The sequence below is a fragment of the Dipteris shenzhenensis genome, chromosome 14 (genome assembly GCF_047967505.1).
Source record: "Dipteris shenzhenensis isolate YYH24624 ecotype China chromosome 14, Dip_SZ_1.0, whole genome shotgun sequence".
Classification (NCBI taxonomy): domain Eukaryota; kingdom Viridiplantae; phylum Streptophyta; class Polypodiopsida; order Gleicheniales; family Dipteridaceae; genus Dipteris; species Dipteris shenzhenensis.
Window position 1 is genome coordinate 1,871,233 of NC_141609.1, and position 22,727 is coordinate 1,893,959.

The window sequence follows — 22,727 nt, forward strand, 5'->3', positions numbered from 1 at the left end:
CTTTTGGCTTTCACAACTAAGAAGAGGAAAACTGTTTTCAGCCTCCACCTTTGTGTGTATTCCCCCATTGTGTATGTGAGAAAGTCGCAAGTAGGAGTCCTTCCCTCTCTCCCACTATCTTCACAATCTATGGGCTACTACAGGTGTTAAAGAACGAGGCCATATTCACACAAAAAAGAGGAATTTTACACCAACACTTTTTTGCAAAGATCATCCCAGGTTTTTTCAAAGTTGCATCCATCTTGGACCCAGGCACGAAGTTGCATATAGTAAATAAAGGAATACTGCATGGTAGGGTGTGTATGTGTGGTTGAGAGAGAGAAAGAGAGAGAGAGAGAGAGTAGAGAAAATGGGGGGGTGTGTGTGTGTGTGCTCTGTGTGTGTGTATGTGTGTGTGTGTGTTTTTGTGAACACCATAGAGTGTACAAAAAAAAGCGATATGGAGATTTGGGGATTTCCCAACCCTCCAAATTGCTTTCTTTTGTACAAAAGTTACTTTGATCTCTCCCTCCCTCTCTCTCTCTCTCTCTCTCTCTCTCTCTCTCTAAACACTATAGAGTGTACAACAGAAAGAGAAATGGAGGTTTGGGAATTTCCCAACCCTCCAAATTGGTTTCTTTTGTACAAAAGTTACTTTGATCTCTCTCTCTCTCTCTCTCTCTCTCTCTCTCTCTCTCTCTCTCTCTCTCTCTCTCTCTCTCTCTCTCTCTCTATCTATCTATCTATCTATCTATCTATCTATCTCTGTGTGTGTGTGTTTAAAATATAAACCTCTAAACAACACGGCACACGATACTTAGAAAAGGGTGGAAAAATCTTTATTTTCAAAAATTATTTGATGTTTGGATACTAATAAGTACAAAGTGTTGAATCCATCCAATAATCTCCACATTGAGATTGGGGTCCACTTACCTGCCACCATCTAAACAAAACAAAAAATGGGCTTCACGGGCTTGCTCTTATATAGCCACCAATCGTAGTCGGTTAGGCTCAATTGGGTGACCGACCCAGTCTGCCCAAAACGGTCAACTGGGGGTCGGTCTTGAAATAGGCCACCGACCATACGATAGAACCGGTGCGCAAAACAGAGCAACTAACCTACGGTCTCCATTCGCATCCAAGAAACTATAGCTTCAGAATCCCAATTGCCATATTCTGATTCCTAAGATACAAGTACTTGAAGTTGACATGACCATAGCTCTTGTACCATTTTGCAGATAGTGGCATCTGTTGTGCTTGAGATGACATGGCATGCTTATCTAGTACTATAGCTAGCATTTTGTATAAGCGTCCTTCCTTGACACCTTTTGCACAAGCTCCAGAGAGCCTTGACTACACGGCTCCAATGCAGCCTCCGACCATGCTCCTCTACTCCATAGTAGCACCAAGAGCAAGGGCGATGCCTTCGACTTACCGCGGTTCCAACTCCATCACTTAGACAAGTGTGTACCAGAAGGCCTTCTCTAGCAGAAAAACAAGGCTTCTTCCATCTATGATGTGCCTCACGACGGAGCCTACATGGGCGCCTCCTATGAATTGCATCTCTAGTAGATCTACACAAGTAACAGCCCTGAACAACCACAACGACTCCACAGCGCATCTTAAGTACCTTCCTGCACAAGGTGGCAACTCAAATGATGCGCTTGTTCTGCAACAAGGAACAACGGACTCGATGAAAATAAAGACGGAATCTTCATAGATTTCATCAAAATCATCAAGATTCTGGTGCTCTATAGCACAACACGTGGCACAAGCCACCAACCCTATCACAAGGGTTACCACACACACCAGTGTGGTCTCAAGGTTGACATGTGTCAACGCCAATCTGCCATGTGGCACCCTTATCTCCAACTAACACGTCATCTGCCACGGTGGTAGCCATGTCATCATTACCACATCATCTGCTGACATCATCATTTGTGCCACCTCAGTAGTGCCACCTCAACTATCTAGTCAGCATTAATTCTCTGCAGGCACACACAGTGCTCTACAGTCACTTCATGTGACCACTCCTGCCACCTTAGCATAGGGCTCCACTCGCACACCTCTTGCTAGGCATAATGCCACATCATCACTAAATGTGACCCACAATGACACATCATCATGGAGCACCATTTGCACTCCTTTTGCCCCTCCACCTAGATCAAGTCATATCTTTGGATCCCAGAAGAATTTGAGGGCGCCTCGTTTTTTTGTGCTCTACGAGGTCATCACATCACATGCACATTTTGGTGCAAGTTACACTCACATTTAAGCCTCGTCCACAAAACCACTTCTTTCATGCACATTCGCCTCTACATCGATGCATCTGACCCAACACTTAAAAAGAACAAAAGAAAAGGAATTATTTGCTATTCTTTCATCGATCGACAGTTGGTATAGAAAAGATCACCGACAGTTTAGAGATTTCACTTGGCATAGTCAGTGTATTTGTAGTTCTATCTTCACCAACGGTTCAAAAATTTCACTTGGCATAGTCACTATATTTGTAGTTGATTCATACAGAGATTTTCATGACACTTTTGAGTACATTTCTTGCACCATGTCTATGACTAGCAACCTCAATCTGGAGGCATCTGCTAAGTTAGGGCTGCTTCACTTTTATTTGGGGATCTAGTTCTCTCAAGAGAGACGTGGCACTGTTATGTCTTAATCCAAGTATGTGCAGAAACTCTTGGATAGATTTAACATGCATGATTGTAAGCCCATAGCCACTCCCATGGATCCGGGGCTGAAACTCACAATGCATGATGCACGAGAATCAGTTGATGCCACATTTTACAGTCAGGCTGTTGGATGCCTCATTTATCTCTGCAACACTAGACCTGATATTCAGTTTGCAGTATCTCAGGTGAGCACGTATATGCACAACCCAAAAACTATGCATTGGCTGGCAATTAAGCGCATCTTCCGTTATTTGCAGGGCACGAAATCTTTTGGCTTGTTATTTCCCGGGGGGGTGACTTGCAGATGCATGAGTGAGGGGTGAGGGCGGAGGGGCTGCGGTGAGGGGGGGGGTGAGACGGAGGTGCGAGGGGGTGAGCGGAGGTGCGAGGGGGGGGTGAGGTCAGAGGGCAGGGGTGAGGCGGAGGTGAGGCAGGGGTGGCGAGGGAGGGCGCGGCGGCAGCGGCGGGTGAGGGGAGGTGAGGGCGGAGAGGTAGGGGCGGGAGAGGTCGAGGTGAGGAGGAGGGGCTAGGGGAGGTAGAGGTACAGAGGGGGAGGGGGAAGCTCGCAGGAGCTGCAGGGATCCAACTGATCTCGCGAGGATCTTGTATGCATTATCAAGCAAAGTGATCAGCCTCCACTATCGGATATCTGACCTATCCTCGGGGGGGTCATTCATCATATGTAACCCTATCACGTGAGTTCAACAGAAGGATATTTTTTATTTCTAAAATTTACAGAAATAAATATACATAAGGGACTATTTTAAATAGTTTTGGAAAAAATTTACAGATTTGTATAGAAAAGGGGTGCATTTTATTAATGAAAAAATTTACAGATAAGGGATTTTAAATATAGGCCTTGAACGCACGTGATATAGAGGGTTTATACATAGTGACCCCCCTGAGGACCTATCTCCCCCTTTCAGGATCAAACAAATCCACTCCCTACGCAAGGACTGAGGGAGAAGGCTTGTGTCGAAAATCTCTTGGAAAGCTAAACGAAAAGGGGTGGAGATAATCTCCCAAAAGTTTCAGAAGGTCGGAGTCAAGCCATCCTCCCTCAGGCATTTCTGGGTCGGGAGAGCCTTGAGGGCTTCCCAGAGCTCCTCATTTGTGAAAGGCTCCTCAAGTCTGCTACATAGGTCCCGCGAAACTACTGTCCAAACGTGATCCCAAACTAGCTCTCGGGCTGGCATCAAGCTTTGTGACAACTACAGATGTCACACCAGCCATGCAAGACACAATGGAAGTCACACAAGAACCTTCCAATGAGAATGATGAATTATTTTCACTGGCGAGTTTCTTAGAAGCAAATTGGGCTCAACAAAAATATAAGATCTCTGAGACACTACAATCCTACTCACATTTTCTCCAAAGGACATATATCATTTATTACAGTGAGACAACAGAAGTTGAATAGGCTAGAGGACGTAATTGACAAAGGCACCAGAAAGATGGAATCAAGAAGGAACTACTACAAGCTCAAGGATATTACAATGTCAATGTGGATCCCTAAGCGTCATAACATGCCAGCCAACCTTCTCATGCTTGTATCATGGTCAACTTCACCCATCTACAGCCACAAAAATCAAAGGAGAGACCTAAAAGGTTAAAGTCTACAACAGCAGTTACAACAAAGACTTCATTGGTAGTAGGTACATAAGAACATGCTCCTAAAACTCGTGTAACATAAGAAAAGGGCAAGGCAACGATAGTTCGAGGCCTTGATGTGTTTTCCCATGAGGAAATACAAAACCACTCCTTCAGTATGGCATTTAGTGCAACACCATGGCAATTGACAAAGAAGAACATACTCCTAAAAATGGAGTAGATCCACAAGAACCTACTACATCGGAAGATACAAGAGACCTTAATGAAAGGTTGCTGCCATCAAAAGAAAATTCTCATCAACAAAGGGTACGCAACCCTAATTACTTCATCAAGATATAGGGCCAGTCAAAGACACATCAACCACCAATGTCCCAAGGCACTCTTCCACATATAGAACACTAAGCGATCCTACACCAATAGCTCTACAAGATGAGTTTGATTGTAGGGTTAATCTAATCACATCAAATTGGGATCAGATGAGTTTCTTATGGTCCTCAAAGATTTTTTTTCACTTTCATTTACTAACCCCACCCTTCATTAGCTAATTCCAACTCTCCCTCCTCTTTTTATTTCTTCTTATTCTTTTTCATTTCAATGCTTAATACTAGTACCCATTGAGCCTCCAAATGTCATATTAGTTTTAATTTAGAGGACCTTCCTAGAACCCATGATGCTCTAAACCCCATCAGCCATAGTCCTTATTCTAGAAGTTTGTATAGTGTTTTATGAGACTCCTCCTCTCGATTTGATGACTTAGACAAATAAAGCTTCGGATGTGGTGCCATGACCTTATTGGGCCAAAAAACTTCCCAACAAAGCCCTCAATGAAATATAATCCATAAAATAGGTTTAAAAGAACTTCAATGACATGCACAACTCTGAGCGTTCAAACATGGCATGTCAAAGACATAGTCTGAAGAGAATCCAATAAAAGTCCCACTCAAAGAAAATATGGAACTTAGAGAGAAGAATGAGAATACAGTACTGACTCTACTAACACTAACACCACCATGGATCTTGCATCAACCCTTGCTATTACCTTCTTCCTACTAATTTACACCTTAGATTTTTTACTTTCTTCCTCTTTCTTTGAAAGGTCACAAGTACTTAGCTACAATCCATCCACCCTAGCCATTGCAATCACTCATGCCATGCAGTGCCTATTATAGTGAAGATCCATTCTTCTAGAAAAAATTCCACAACAAAGGATCCACTGAAGACTATGAATGGAAATAATTCACACTAAAGACTAGTATAGGATGATGGAGACTAAAGACTACTATAGGATGATGGAGACTGAGGATGATGGTGATGTAGATAGAGGTGGAGCTTTTGAGGGTGACGTCTGGACTGGCCACCCTCATTCCTCATCTCCCATCAATCCTCTTAACATTTCTTTTAATGTCCCTTGCAATCTGCATGCATTGCGCATGACTTCCTGTTTGATCTTCCTTGAGCCTTTGTGGATCGTGCACCTTTTCGTCTGTCAGAAGACATAGATTTTGCTGATGAGATGTGTTTCCTTGCTTTGTCGCCAAGCCTCTTGGAGGAATATTCTACCCCTCCACCAAGATATGGAGCTTATCCTAGCACTCCAAGAGGTCAAGGAGGAAGAGGAGGAGACACTGTGTGCCCCTCTTATGAGCATGCAACTCAAAAGCCATGAGGGGACTTCTTTAGCTTCCCCCTAGGATCGTGTTTTGCTCCTAGCCCTTCTAGTTCAGATGGGCCCATGGCTGCAAGAGAGATACTTAAAACTAGTGTAGCTCCTTCTCCCCAGCATAGTAGCTCCTCCCTAGCACAAAGACAAGATTGGAAGAATCAACGAAGACCGAGCTCCCCCAGGAGCCCTTGGTAGGATAGTTGCTCTACATGCAGTTGCTTCAATTAGTGAAGGAGGAAGAAAACGTGGTGATAAAGGCGGAGCCTTTGGAAGTGGAACAGACTCATTTAGAACCAAACCTCCCTCAATCAGTGAAGATACACCAAGCAAAAAAGAACGAACAGATCGCATCTATTCTGAGCAAGCTCCGAGAGAGTCGAGGGTCTCCGTGTTCGGCAAGGAGAAAGTTGAAGGTGTCACGCCACCGACAATCTTGGAACCCAGACACGCTCCACAACAAGATGCTGGTAGAACACAACAGCTTGATGAGAGGATCAATCAGCTGGAACATGTAAAATAGTAGTGGCCTTCCTGGAGGACTCTCTATTGCATGACTCTATGATACGGTTGAGAACACATGCTTTAGTTGGTTTTTTGCCTATAGTCCAACCTCCTTTAGCCTTTATTGAGTCCTGGATCAGAACAAACTACGTTAGAAAGGGTATCAATGTCCTGAATGTGAGATTCTTAAAGTAAGTCTTCTTTGTCTTTCTTTTTGAAAAACCTGAGATGGATGCTAGAGCTATGCAACATGGTTTATGGACCATTAGAAATCAGCCTCTATATTTAGAATGGTGGACTAAAGAGTTTTCTCATGATGCCCCTAGATCTACTAGAATTTCTATGTGGGTGGAACTCCCTGATTTACCTTTGTCTTTGTTCAATCAACTTTTCTTTCTTTGTTGTGGGTTGGGAGAAGTGTTGGGTATAGTATGGGAAAATTTTATTAACCCAAGAGGTAATCCCTAGATCTTCATTAAGATGGATACCTGATGGATATAGCTGAGGAGATGCCCAAGACTCTTGCTATTCTCAATAGAAATGGTAGTATTTATAGGGAGCAGCCTCTTACTTATAAGAACCTCCCCCACTCTTGCTATTTGTGTGGTCTCTCTACTCATGTGGTGAGAAATTGTCCCTTGAAGAGGGGCAAAGTCAAGGAAACTAAACCCCCTACCGAAAGGTGGGTTCCCAAAGCTCAAAACCCTCCAGTGAGCTATCAGCATGGTGATCAGAACATCATTAGAAATAGCGGGAAGGACAAGGACCATAGTCTGCCAAAAGCAGGAAATAAAAATTCTTTTGAACCTCTAAGAGATAATGAAGAGAAGCAGCAAATAAAAATTCTTTAGAACCTCTCAGAGACAACAAAGAGATCTTAGAGAATAGAAACAAAATCAGTCAAGAGGACAATATGGTGATTGAAGCTGGGTGGTCAAAAGAGTTTGAAGAGGATGTTATGGAAGAGATAGAAGAGAGTGAAGAGGAATCATAGGAAGATCAAGGGAAGGGAACTTCAGTCAGCTCAGTAAACCAAGATGACCCTAGCCAAGGTAAGGAGGCAATCCAAAGCTGCTACTGTCCAAGTGAACAGCCCCAACCCTAGGGCTAAAAATGGGCAGAAAAAGAATGTCAGATAAAGTATTTACCTTCTTGACTATAAATTTTAGAGGGTTCATGGACCCTAGTAGAAGTGAGGAGTTAGCTTTCTGGTTGAGAGCTAACTCTTTATCACCTCTCTTCCTAGCATTACAAGAGATCAAGGCTTGTAGGGATACTCTAGAAAATAGACTAAAAGTTAGAGATAAAAGAAGAGCTTGGTATTATACTTCACATGAGGAGGGTAAAAGGCGTATAGCCATTGGAATTTTATCTCACTACAAGGATGTTATCTCACAAGTCATTTTAGATGACCACAACAGATGGGTAATGTTGAATTGTTTCATGAAGGAAATTAATTTCTCAGTCATCTCTCTCTATGCCCCTAATTCAACTGTGGAAAGAAAAGGATTATGGGAATCTTTACAATGTGTAGATGGTAACTATATTACCATGGGGTATTTCAATATGGTGGAATGCAAGACACATCGATGGCTTGAAAAGGGGACATGCATTAGAGGCACTGAATTACTATCTTGGGAAGAGTGCAAGGAGCACTGGCAATGGGTGGATGTGGGAACAACTGGTGGTGATTTCAATTGGTGCAACAGTTAAGTAGGTGACAATAGAAGGGAGGCTAGACTAGACAGGTTCTATGTCTCTCAGGGTTTGCTGAACAGTCACTTATCTTTAAAAGTAGAAACTTTCTTTTCTTTATGTTTATCAGACCATAAACCTATCTCACTTAGATGTGATTTTGGGTCTGGGGAGAGGAGTTCTTCTTGGTTTAAAGCTGACCCAAAGCTCTTCTTGTTGAAAAGTGTTGAAACTCTAATTGGTAAGGCCTGGCAAAATGATTTTTCTAAACACACTTCTCCTTCAAAAGCTTGGGCTTTGGCTGTTCATGATACTCACATCATTTTAAAAACAACTAGAAAGAGAAGAGCTAAGATTAGAGCTCAGAGAATGGATATAATACAGAGTAATATCAAAGGTTTAGAACAGAAAGCTAGAACTGGAGATGTAGATGTCCAAAAAGACCTGGTAAGTGCTAAAAAGGACCTCAGGAAGCAAGAACATATCGGATTAAATGATTCTAAAATATACTTCAAGGATTGGTGGGTAGGGAGGATAGATAGACCCAGTAAGGAAACATTCAGAATAATTAGAAGAAATAGAATGCAAGAGGAGATCCCCCTTCTTAAAAGACCAAATGGCTCTTACTATAACTACAAAAGAGAGTATTGAGTTCATTCAGCAACATTTTTAGAATTTACTGTCTAGTGCAATCACCCTAAATGAGGACATCTAGAGAGCTAGACAGTTATGCCAAATTATAAGAGAAAGCTGTCCAAACAGTTTGATCTGCCTTATTTGGAGAGACCTTTTACTTTAGAAGAGTTGAAGGAAGCAGTGCTAGTTATGGTAGATGGCAAGACAGCTGGTGAGGATGGGCTACCTCTATTGATTTCTATAAGTCTTTCTGGGAACTAGTTGGCCCTTATCTTTTATTGTTATGGCAGAAAGTTTGGTGAAAGGTGCTCTCCCTCTACATATCAATGGGGGAATTATTAAATTGATTGCAAAAGAGGGCTCCAAGGATGAACTTAAGAACTGGATACCCTTAACAATGCTAAACTACAGTTATAAGATTTTTGCAAAAGCTCTTGCTCTTAGGGTACAAGGCAAGATGAAAGAGTGGATTCTCTCTGAGAAAAAGGCATTCATTAAAGGACGTCACCTTCTTGAATCCATAATTAACATCTGGGAGGGGTGTGAGTATGCTAAATAAACTAGACAAGATATATGCTTTCTTAAAGTAGACTTTGACAAGGCTTATGATAGACTGGAATGGGATTTCATGATCCAATCTTTACAAGACATGTGTCTGGGTCCTTCCTTTGTGTTAAATGTCAAGCTTCTTCTCACTAATGCCACAACTAAGGTTAGTGTCAATGGGAAGATGAGTGATCCCTTTTTTCTGAAAAGATAAATCAGACAAGGGTGCCCCTTGGCTCCTCTTTTGTTTGTTATAACAGAACAGATGCCCTTGGTTGGCTCCTCAGAAAACCAAATCCAAGAAGGAAGTCTTTAAGGTATTGAGCATATGAATTTTAAACAACTGGTCTGCTGTCCAATAGTCTACAGATGACACTACACTGACCCCTAGAAATACTGATCAGGATGCCAGCTATGTGATGGATTGCCTTGATGTTTTCTGTAAAGCCTTAGGATCTTCAATCAACCACTCTAAATTCAACCCTGAACCCTCCAAGACCAAGGGAAGCCCTCTTTGGAAGTCTATTTGGAGTGCCTTTGAAGAAATAAAAGCCTTTCTACAATTCTCTGGTAAAGGGGCTTAAATCATAAATATTTTTATATTGATGCTCTGTTTGCTTCATCGTGGGATAGGAGAGAAGACATCTTGACTTCTTCATTAGTGCCTACAATCTTGAACACTCAAGATTTTGAATGCAGACATATCAAGACATAAATGCCACTACTTTATCTTTGATGAACATGCCAAGCTGCCTAACTTCATCCAGAGGAGAACCTCCATAGCTGGTCCTTCCACTCAGACTCCCTCTTCTACTCTTGGTCTTTCCACTCAGTATTCTAATGGGCTCTTCATTCAGGTTCCCTCTTATTTGAGTAACCCCTCAGCCCAGGTTTCTTCTACTGTTGCTGGTACCTATACATAGAGCCCCTTTTCTCCCTCATCAACCTCTGCTGCTGGTACCCATACATAGTTCCCTGATGGAACATCATGAAGGATTTAGCAAATGGAACAAAAGAGATGTTTATTCAAAAGAGGAGAGGGCAACTTATACAATGCATGTGCCCCAAAGGAGAGCTTCTCCAGATCCACAAATCACTCCACTGATCTCTTAATCAAGCCCATGAGTCTCTCAATCACACCTTATACCTTCTACCACCTAACCTGGTCACACTAACCACCATGTGGTGACACACAAACTCACACAAACCTTGTACCCCTTGGTACACCCCGTTACATCAATTTGTCCTTCATACCCCCCACAAATTGATGACCTCACCCCAACAGTAGTACGTGGGAAGCTTCATGGTTTGTTCACACCTAGTAACAACACTCATGACCCCAACCTATGACTCACTCTGGTTATGGCTCTTGGTTTACAACTCGAAGATTGGACAATGACTATGTATGGAAATCCCCATGGGTCCAACAAGGTAAAACCTCAAACAAAGGACTAACAATCATTTAAGGGGGACAGCCCAGGCAGAGAACTCTTATTGATCACACACACAAACAACTTAGAAGATATATGGGTCATCACCCTCATCAAGATTGACTTGGGTGGTGAAAGCAGTCAGAGCTTTAACATCATCTGGTTCTTCTTCTTCTTCTTTCTCTGCTTCTTCCACAAAGTTTGCTGAACATTTCTTCTTTTCATAGCACTCTTTCTCAAAATGTCCAGGTTTTCCACAAAAGCTGCACTTCATCTTGCTTTTGCTGGTGGATCCCTTGAAGTTGCTTTTGGCCAAATATGCCCCATGTTCTTTGTAGTCATTCCTGTATTTGATTTTCCTTTCCTCTTCCAAGAGGGATGCCTCAATTTCCACCAAACTAATCTCTGGTATATTGGTGAGAGTAGTGACAATAGTTCCATATTCCTCAGTTAGGCTTTTGGGTAAGATAGCAATTACAATGTCATCATCAAGATCAAACTTGATGCTAGCTAGCTGAGTCAGTATGCTCTTCATGGAGTTTAAATGTGAAGAGATGGATTCTCCTCCATCCAATTTCAGATCAAAGAATTTGATGAGCAAGCTAAAGTTGGAACACTTCCCCTGTGCTCCAAAGACAAGTTCAAGATGACTCCATGCAGCATGGACAGTCTCATAGCCATCAATGTGGTGGATAAAAGAATCACTCAATCCAAGAGCAATTATGGCTAGTGCCTTTTTCATCCTTAGGGAGCCATAAAGCTTCTCCTTCCCTAGTGGTTGGTTTCTTTTCTTTTCCATTAGCCACATCCCAAATCCCCTTCTTCATAAGAATAAATTTAGTTTTAGTCTGCCAAGTATGAAAACACTCTCCCTCAAACTTATCTATCTTGGTTTTGGAGGCCATAGGGAAGGTCTTACCACTGATGTGGCAGTGTCTAGTCCCTTACAAAGATAAATCTTTCTCTTGACCAAATGGTTACAAATGTCTCAATCATTCAAGACAATCAAAGTCAAGAGAGTCAAACCAATGCTTTCCAAAGTCAAATAGCGAGCCCTCAATAAATTTCTCAATTTGACTTGGTCAACTCTATCAAACACAGTCAAACATCCTGAAAATAGTCAACCATGAAACAATGAACTTGTAGGCCCAAATTGGAGCGATCAGAAGCAATTCAGAGAGAGCCTTTGGTACTGATTCGAAGCTCATACCCCAGGCAAGAAGCCACGAAAAGGAATTGCGCCAATTCATCAAGAATCACACGACATTGTATGAGGAAGATCGATTGTGTTTTGGTCGATTGTGGGCAGATTACTGGACCAAATGGGACCAAACTTCATCAACATGCTCCTTGTAGCATTGCCCAACAGCGGCTAGAGCCATTTAATGAATGGTGGCTCCTACGGGGAGAATTGCTTGAATCTTTGGCGGCTGGAAAACGTGTCGGCACAGGCAAATGAAGAAACTATTCCCTAATTCCTCTTGGGTAGGGATTCGCCCCAACATGAGAAAGCTTGGGCTCATAGGGCACGGGAAATATCTCAGAGATGGAGGTGAACAAGCCTAAGCAAAATATGTGGGAAGAGAATGAAGAAAAGCTTCATTTGGGGAAGATGATGACATGGCACTCAAAGAGGGCTCAAGGAGGGTGGACATGGCTCGGATACCACATGATGGAACAGCATGAAGGATTCAGCAAATGGAACAAAAGAGATGTTTATTCAAAAGAGGAGAGGCCCTTATAAGGGAAACTTATACAATGCATGTGCCCCAAAGGAGAGCATCTCTAGATCCACAAATCACTCCACTGATCTCTCAATCAAGCCCATGAATCTCTCAATCACACCTAATAGAATCTACCACCTAACCTGGTCACACTAACCACCATGTGGTGACACACAAACTCACACAAACCTTGTACCCCTTAGTACACCCCATTACATCAATTTGTCCTTCATTCCCCTCTACTGTTGTTGGCCCCTCTTTGCATCCTCATGTGGTTGGCCTCTTCACTCAGTCTCCCTCTATTGATGTTGACCCCTTAGCTCAGTTACCTCCTCCTTCTCATGGCTCTTGCACTCAGGTTCCCTGTGCTAGCTTCTCCACTCAGTTACCTTATGCTGTTTCTGTCCCTTCCTACCAGACTCAAGGACTTACTGTGGTGCTACCTGCTCAACTACAGGATTTCGATGAGATGTGTATTGACCCTTATCAAGGTGTTGTTGCTGCTCCTGGACACCTTTTTGATGTTACTACTACTGTTGTTACTGCTGATTTAGGTCACACCAGTGACTCTAAGGAGGAATCCTCTAGCTTCTCCTTCCATATCTGAGAAGCTCCTTTCAATATTTATTGATGAAACTACTGTTTTTGTTTCTGGTCACTCTTGTAGTAAGAGAGGAAGTTCATATGTGAACATCACTCCTATTTTGGTTGATCTTTGAAGATGTACAAAACTTTTTTAAATTAATATAATTACTCTTTTTCTGCTAATAATAATAATAATAATAATAATCACACATATGGACACAAGGATGATCTTCATCAAAAACACTCCAATGACCACGACCTTTGCACAATCTAGGGGACTGGATCGAGAAAAGGAAGGGGGACATGTTAACTGATTGGTTAACAATATGTCACCGCAAGTTAGTGACATCGTTTGATGGATAGTGGCAAGTCCATAGATCTAGGAATGTTCTTTGGAACCAAATAGGCCCAAGTTGATTGTAAAGAATGAGGAAAGAGAGTGGTATAAAGAGATTAGGGTTGGCCTCCCTTCAAAAGGTGGCATGTATAAAAGGCCAAATGGCTGACTTTGGTCTTCACTTGTTGGCTCGACACATTGGAATACAAGCTCTCCTCATCCTGTTTGGAGTTGTCTCTTATTCCCTTCCCTTCTTATTCCCTTCCCTTCTTATTCTCCTCCTCTCCCTTCTCCACTTCCCTCTTCCCTCCCTCTTCGTCTCCTTATGGATTCACGATTGCAACAACCCTGGAGTCCCCAGAGTGACACTAGCACATTTGCATGCATTGCTCTCAACCCAGAGTAGCTTGGAGGAGTACTCCATCAACGCTCCTACGAGATCCCCACAACACGTGATCGATGCCATAGACTACTCGATTACGCTGAAAAAACTTTTAGTGAGAGTAGGAGTCCGTCCAAATTTAAAATCTCACCCACCCGCACTTCGTGCCACAGTCCCAAAAATGCCCCTAAAATAGTTTCGTGATCGGCTATACCTGATCATGCATTTACTCCATCAGCAGAATCTGAGTCATGGTTCCTAGACTGCTCCATTGGCCTTTTCCCTTCTTGTTTGGAAGAAGAGGAAAGAAAGAGTATACATAGAGCATAGAGAATTCGCCATTGTCTCTCATTGCTAGTGTCCCAGTCAAACACATTCCCTTTCTCTAACCACATACAATAGGAGTATATCCTTATCTACTCAACCACACATATCTCAGATATGAGACATCATTACATACCATAACCACTCATATACATCATACATCATATATGTCAACACTCCCCCTCAAGCTCAACATGACCTTGCACATAATGTATTCCCAATGCTCCTCGAAAGTACTCAAACTTCTCTTTTCCAAGTGCCTTAGTGAATGTCCCCATTGATCACCTCCTCTCTAATGAAGTGGTAGTGCAATTCTATATGCTTCATCTTGGCATAGTAGACTAGGTTCATTGCCAACATAATACTGATGATGTTATCACAATAAATTTTAGCACTTCCTTTAATCTCTGTCCCCAACTCTCCAAGTAACAATCTCAACCTTGATGTCTCACATGTGGCAACTTCTACTCGATTTTTCTTCTCATCAATGGGATTCTATTGAGGTGTATAGATGCATCTAAGCTGTCTACGTATACCATTGTCTGCAAGTAATCATCAAACTCCCTCGACAAGTATTCCCCACAGTTATCTAACCTTAAGCATTTTACATATGGAATAAACTCCTTCTCCGCTATGCTCTTGAACTCAATAAATTTCTCCAATGCTTCATAAAATAAACCCATGTCATGTGAGTATGATTGTCAATCAAATCTAGCGCCACTAAGTGAGATATTTTGGTATGGACCCCATATATCCGTGTTCACAATTTCCAACTAATATCTACTCAATCTCCCCCTCTTTGGAAATGGAAGACGACTTGCTTACCAAACTTATATGCCTCGCAAACATGTTCATAATTTCCAAATCAAGGTAAACCTTGTACAATCTCATGGCTTTGCATCGCCTTCAACTATTGTTAAGTTCACATGACCAATCCTCTTCTACCAAAGTTCTACTTCCTTGTTTTACTTTTTCAACATACATGGTTCTTTGCATAATGGGATTTCTTGCATCCAATACAAATAGGCGTCCTTTCTTTTGTCCTTGGGCAATCGGCCTACCCGGTTTTTCATTTTGAAAATTCTCAATAAAGAAACCATATTTATTGAACCTCACTTGCTCCGTCATTTGACCAACCAAAGCTAAGTTCTTAGTGATTTTTGGCATATACAAAACATCACCAAGAGCGTTTTTTATACCATCTCTAATTGCAAGTGACACATTCCCAACGTGAGTGATTGGGTGCATAGTATCATCTCCTGTCGCCAAATACTCGTCACTCCGCATAGGCTGCTTATAGTCAAACCACTCCTTTATGATGTGTCACAAGGTTTATAGCACTAGAATCAATGAACCAATCATCATCATTAGGTGGTTGTGTACCGATGACATGCTCCATGGCAAACAAGTGACCTGCACTTGAGCTTGCTCCCTCTGAGTATCCCTATCCATTATATCCACCCGCATAATGATTCTCATGAACTAGCATTTTTGCATTCACCCTCATAGTGCCCGTTCTTTCCACAGTAATGGTATTCTCCATCTCTTTGTGCATGTCCTCTTCCACAGGGTTGTGCTCTACCCCTACCTCCAAGCATAAAGCTTCCCCCTCTTGGGACAAAGTCTCCACCTCCTACATTTTGGCCACACCCATGACCATCTCTACCATGACCTCGTCCAAAGCCTCCTCGGCCTCTATTTCCTCCTCGACCGTGACTGTGGTAGAACACTTAGTCTCCATTGATACACTACTAGATCCACGCAAGCCGAGCTTGACCTCCTCGATCATACACAAAGCAATAAGCTCTTCAAAGTCTAGCATGGCTCCACGAACTGATATGGAAGTATGCAAAGACTTGCACTGGGGTCCAAGTCCATCCAAGGTCATTGAGACTAAGCCATTATCCTCGACTGGGCAATTTATAGATGCCAGATCCTCTGCAATTTGTCTAATGTCAGCCACATAGTCAATGATGGTAGGATTGCCTCTCCACACACCATGCAAGTGTTGCTTAAGTTGAATCTTCCTGGCTTCTGTGCTAGTCCCATACATCTCGTGTATGATGACCATGCTTCCTTGGGGGTACTTGCCTTCTTAATATGTGGTATGAGTGTCTTTGAAATGCAAATAGAAATCCAATGAAGCTATTTCCTAGAATTTTCAACCCATGTCTTGGTGCCTTCTTTTGCTCGTCAGTGGGATTCTCTTCTGGCAAGTCCAGGCATTCATCCTCAAGAGATTCTCCATCCTAGAGGACCACACACTTAAGTTGTCTTTCTCAATTTCTCACCTACTATTTAAGCCACTTGCGAGCTCTCAGACATATTTAATGCATCAACTCAATGCACATACAACCTTCCAATTACAAGTTCTTAACCAACTCCAAGTGCAGGCAATAATCTGAATTTCCTGTTCACAGTTTTCCTCAATTTGGGTAAGGCATTTGACATCCAAAATTCACTAACCGGGTGTCATAACACTTCCAAAAACAAGGCATTTAATAGCACAAACTTCTGTATTTTCTGATTTTCACTGTGGTACCTGCAAATCCCAGACCTTGGGCACATTCTTCCACCATGCTACTCATGGGAGCTATGCCAATTTTCTAGCCAAAAAAAAAAAAGAAAGTAAAATGAGGAATGTTGAGAGACCCTTGGTTGAGTGACAACACTGCATTGCATTTCACCAAGCAGCAGCAAGAAATTGCAGGTATGGATAAAAACTCACTCCTGTTGTCATCACTTTTTGAGAACAAGTGCTCTCATCTTTTAGACTGTTCGTGCTTGAATGGGCAGCAACAGACTTTCACATAGATGGTTTATTCAAGGGCAGCTAGCAGAAAAAATAAAGTAAAATGAGGAATGTTGAGAAACCCTGGTTGAGTGACAACACTGCATTTCCCAAGAAGCAGCAAGAAATTGCAGGTATGGATTAAACAGAAACACTGAATGTTGAAAAGACCACAGGTTAGCTCAGTGCAAGCCAGCCACGTTTTCTTGTAAACGAAAAATGCTCTCTCCATTGTCCATCTAACTGCAGTTGTGGCTTTAACGATCTCCCTAACCTGTCCCTCTTCGCTTTGGGTAGCAATCTGTTTTCCTCCAGCTAAGTAGCATCAGTCCTCCCCTTCTCCTCTCAGCTCCCTTGCGACATCAAGCTCCTCCACAACAGTTCTGGGTAGCAGCTTTAGTTTCGGGTAGCAGATTTTGTGTGCTCCCGCTTTGTGAGCTGGCTTAAAGCTACCTTAACAAAGCGATCTGCTTCTTTACAAGCTTTGTGCCTTCAATACATGATTCAGTTCATGAGCTAGCTTCTCTCTCTCCACAAGTAATGCCATGAGTTGCAAGAAACTTGGCTCTGATACCACAATGTGAGAAGAAGAGGAGAGAAAAAGCATCCGTAGCGCAGAGAGAATCAGCAATTGTCTCTCATTGCTAGTGTCCCAGTCACACACATTCTCCCTTTCTCTAACCTCATACAATAGAAGTATATCCTTACGTACTCACATTGTCTCTCATTGATAGTGTTCCAGTCACACACATTCTCCCTTTCTCTAACCACATACAATAGGAGTATATCCTTATCTACTCACCACATATATCTCATATATACCACATCATCTCATACCATAACCACTCATATACATCATACATCATATATGTCAACATCTTGGACCGGTCCTCGCTCCTTCTGAGCTGATTTAGCATTCTATTCATGGTGGAAAAGGAGTTTTGCATTCTCAAAACAAAGCCAATGGTCATCTCTTTGAGTGCCTGTAATATAGGGTCTAGATTTCCATTAGTATTTTGCTCCTGGGCATGAGTTGCTTTGACATTTGAAGTGCCAATAGTGAGCTCTTGTCTGCAACTTCTAGGGGTATCCACATTATCCATGCCATCATCCAGGACTCCCTGACTAGAGCCAATGGCCAATCTGGTCATAGCATCATCCTCTGGAATGGGGCCACGGTCCCCCATTTGATGCTTCCTATTGTGGCTTCCAGGCCTCCTTGTACACATCTGTGATCCCAATGAATCTTGGTATATAGAAACACTGTTTAGGACTCTGTTGGAGGGATTAAATCACTGTCTGACATAGATTGACTGGCAAAAACGCTGTCAAAACACTGTCTCACTATGGAGGCTTAGAAACATTGTATGAACAGAGATTTACTGCCAGGCAGACGGTTTCAATTCTCTATTTGGACACTGTAAACCAAGCTGCTTAAAGATATTGTGTAAGACTTAGAAACTATTTGAATACCCGATTCTCTGCCAAAACGCTGAATAGAAGCAATATTTGAAACATTGTTTGGACAAATACTGTCTTAACAGAAAATTTTAACTGGCCAGGGTAGTAGCTTGACTGCCGCATGGTAATTTCTGACTGGACAGTTACACAGTTTGCCCAAATTGGGGCTCAATTTTCCAACCAAGTTTTGATTAACATATGAATGTAATAGAGTAGAGCAGAATAGCAGGTAAGACTGAAAAGCCCCAATTTATCAAACCTGTAGGTAGAGAAAACCTTCAATTTACTCTACTATGACATCAATTTCGAGGTAACTAAAGAGGCAACTGAGGGAGGCCATGGTATGCAAACCCCTATATGTAGTAGTCGTATGGACCTTCCAAGGAGGATTCTTCTCTCCTATACGTGGTTTGGGGGGGGGGGGAGCACAAGGGAAGGGGGCTTCACTACTTAAAAACCCTATATATCACGTGCATTTGGGGGGTTTCATTAAATCCCTTTATTCATATATTGTAGCATAAGATAGATATAAGAAAGGGGTGAGATAGCTTTGAGAGTTTGATTATAACTCTTCACTCAAAACCTATATCTTGGTTGAAAGTGACATGGGCCAGATCCTTGCCAAGGGTGGGTTTTTTTTTTTTCCTTCTTGTGGGGAGGGGGAGGCTTCACATGCATTCAAGGGGTTTTATTAAAACCCATTATCCATAAATCGCAAGAATTTAAAATAACTCTTTTTTCTAAACATTCTTACGATTGTTTTCAATACCCTAATTAGAAAACCCCTTTTGTATTTCTACAAAAAATTGTGAGTTTGTGCCATATAAAAACTGAACGTATTGAGCCCATGTGCTATATTTACATATAATGAGTGAGCCCCTGAAGTGAGATCGAGAGTATTGATGCCACAAAGAGGAAGCTAGAAAATTTACTGCTATGACTGATTGGAAGCAAGATTTGTCTAGAGAGGAAAGTGTTAGCCTTTAGGAATACAGTTTAAGGAAGCATGTACCAAGGACCCTAGACCAAGGGTAGACAAGACAATTCAACCACATCAAAGCATTGGACACAATTGTGGTTAGAAAACAAGAAGAAGGCGCTAAGAGCTAACAAGAGAGTGATGGTGGCTCAAGCATCAGAACAGAAGTCTGCAATTGCAACAACAATGGAAGAGATGAGCATCTCACCAAAGTGTAGATTGTAGTGTTAATAGGAACCCTATTTACTAAGTTGGAGGGCACTAACACAAAGGCACTCCAGAGAAGGGCTAGCCATGTCCAACAAAATTTTATTTTAATTTACATCACTAAGAGCGAGATTAAGGTGGGAGATAGGTTGGGATTACGTACTTATAAATCCATGCAATAGATTGTAACAATAGTAACAAAGGCACTACAAAGAAGAGCTAGTCACATTCAAAATATTTTGATTGTGATTTACATCACTAAGAGCGAGATCAAGGTGGGAGACAGTCTCACGCCCAAGGTGCAATTGTTGATAGGTTGACCCAAGCTACTCTAGCATGTCATGTATGCAAGAAATTTCTATAAAGGTGACATAGAGCCTTGACAATGAGGGGCCTGTGAGAGACCCAAAGAGAAGTAACAATGAAGATTTGGCATCTAATGCTCACCATGTCATTACAATTAGATGCCTTGCTTGTATCATTGCAGCCACTCATGAGGAGCCACTATGGACTATGAACTACTATGCCCTTCTTCAATCATGGTAGTAGTCTGTTGCAATTCATCTTGACTGGGTTGTATGAGGTTGAACGATTCAAAAAGAACATGATGAAAGTAGTAGGCTTCAGCGTCACAGCAATGATAAGTGTGACATGGAGGGTAAAACAATCAAATGGCCCTTCTTCAATGGTGGTAGTCTATTGCAATTCATCTAGACCTTGTTGTATGAGGTTGACCGATTCAAAAAGAACATGATGAAAGTAGTAACCAAATGTTTCAATACTCATGATTTTTTAAAAGAAAATGTACCTCTTACATATCATGAACATGTTATATATTGTAGATTCTCGTTATGTGGATTTTGATTCTCACTATAATCAATCTCATTCTAGGTAAGACACAGTTTGTATAATTCTCTCTTATTGTAAACTTCACTAGAAAATCCAAGTCATTGAAAAAAAAAATCTTAAATTGAATTTAAATTATATCCTTAAGTATATTATATACCTCTTGTTAAAAATATAAATCCATAGGGAAAAAAGCCTCTACAAAAACATTAACATATGTTCAATGTACGACTATATAGTTGAAGGTAAATACATAACAACTATATGGATAGTGGCGCTTGGAGATTGTTGGACCCGCAAGTCAAATGTGCTTGGACTGGACATTCCTTGTTGGCTTATAGGGAGGGTAAATATTTGATGCCATGGAGTGTCGCTTACGCTCTTGCGAAGTCGATTGTGCTTCGATTGGATAACAATCCCTGCCCATAGAAATAGTTCATGTAATCACCATACCTTGTGGGCTTATAGCGAGGTGGATTCTCATTGTCGATAAGTTTTTCGAGGGGAGAAACGATCGTATCGTCCATCGGACCAAAGAAGCAGGCCATTGACATTCTGGGCTTGTCTGCGTTGGTGACCGCTCTGTGTTCGATGCTCTTATACTTCCCATTAGTTAGGATCTGCATTAAAGATCGGCCAAAAACATAGATTGAATACTAATCCTATCTTTTTGCAGTAGCGTCTAATTCATTACCCAGGAACGAGATGATTTCGAATAGCATACCTCCGTCTGATCACCCAGATTAATGACAAACGCGTTGGAAACGGGTTTGATTGCCACCCAGGCTTCTCCCTTCTTTACTTGAAGCCCGGGCACTAGTTCATCCGGCTGCAAGATCGTGAGACAACTAGCGTCTGCGTGCGCGCTCAGTCCAAATGTGAGATTTGGGTCTGGACATGGAGGGTAATAGTTGATTGCCAAGCTGATCCGAGAAATTCCTGGCAGGCCTCCTTCTATGTACGTCTTATCTAGCCCAAGGCTCTCGAATATGGCGTGGTAAAGTGAGGCTGCAAGCTTCTCTACTCCTGCGATGTATTCCAGAAGGGGCTGCCTGGAGTCGACCCGCATATAATAGTGGCAACAGTTAGCATGGGTTGCTTTTTGGTGGTTGACGACAAATCCAATCCCAAGCTCGAAACCACATAGATCCGAAGGGGATGCTCAACTCTCTTGTTTTCTGCGAATCACACTCACGCACCCATTGAGAGGGCTGTGTTCATTTCCCTCCAGATTCTTACTTGCAGATCTGCGGGGCTTCTTGAAAACCATCAAGCTCCCCAGGAATTCGGTTGAAGCGCAAGATATCTCTCCATTCTCTGACCTTCTCTGCCGACGGATTGAAACTTGTTGAGTACTTCACCGAGGTGCGGTCGCTTGGAACCTGCAAACGCATTCTTTCCTCTGCTGGCTGCTCAAAAAAGTTTAGAGCAGCTGCACGCAGGCTCTGGATAACTTGCGCCGGGATTCCGTGATTTATCACCTGCGACCGAAGTGTGCAAGATTCGTTTTCAGACTATAACATATTCAAGGAGCCTGTCAAGTAGTGATGTGAAGAAACAGACCTGGAAAAAACCCCAATCCTCACAAGCACGGCCAATTTTCTCAACGACTTTGGATCGGGCGGGGCCGAACAGATCTCCAAGGTCGATGATGGGGATATTGTAACCGGCATCGGAGAGGATATCAGTAGCGGAGGGTCGTTGGTGAGCGGGGCGGATGTAAACGGGGGGAACGTGGTGAAGGCCATGATCGACGAGGTCCTTGATGCCGAGGAGGAGCTCTTGAGAGGCATCGGTGGGGAGGAGAGGAGGCTGCATGGTTATTGATGAGACGGACGATGGGCTGATCAACGTTCAAAATTTCTACGAAACAAGTTTGCAAAATTCAGACAGAAAGATCAAACCAATCAGTCGTATTAAACATGGCAGTGCACGTGAAGAACACCATGAATACGTTCACCAGTCACCACATCTCAAAAGGTCAAATTGCCCCTTCCATATATGACGTGCCACTCGTGTTTATGTATGTGTATATTATTTATACGAGTAACCTGACCTGTCTATGAGTAGACGCGCTAGTGACCCGCTCCATCGGGTCTAAAGGTTGGGATCCTAGCTAGCACTCGTGGTTGCTTGCAGCCTACTTATTAGATCTGTGATCCAACGTTGATTAGGTGCGCAGGTCTCCGAGTGTGCCAACTTTCTTAAAGTAGGAGTAAAATATACATACATATATATATATATGTACATATATATATATATATTTGTTAGTTTGTTTATATATTATATAATTATTTTAAAAAATTATTATTTGAGAAATTATTTATAAATTAATATACATAT

At 42.2% G+C, this 22,727-nt stretch overlaps 1 protein-coding gene across 1 annotated transcript; it reads right to left on the reverse strand.

The window, feature by feature from the left end:
* Positions 1 to 20,506: 20,506 nt before the first annotated feature.
* On the reverse strand, positions 20,507 to 22,337 carry LOC147894053 (protein DMR6-LIKE OXYGENASE 2-like). The gene is made up of 4 exons (XM_087384857.1): positions 21,948 to 22,337; positions 21,624 to 21,865; positions 21,109 to 21,436; positions 20,507 to 21,004 (listed from the first exon to the last, which is right to left on the reverse strand). Exons 1-4 carry the CDS (start codon positions 22,200 to 22,202, stop codon positions 20,759 to 20,761), a joined length of 1,071 nt encoding a protein of 356 aa, XP_087240983.1. The 5' UTR covers positions 22,203 to 22,337; the 3' UTR covers positions 20,507 to 20,758.
* Positions 22,338 to 22,727: the final 390 nt, after the last annotated feature.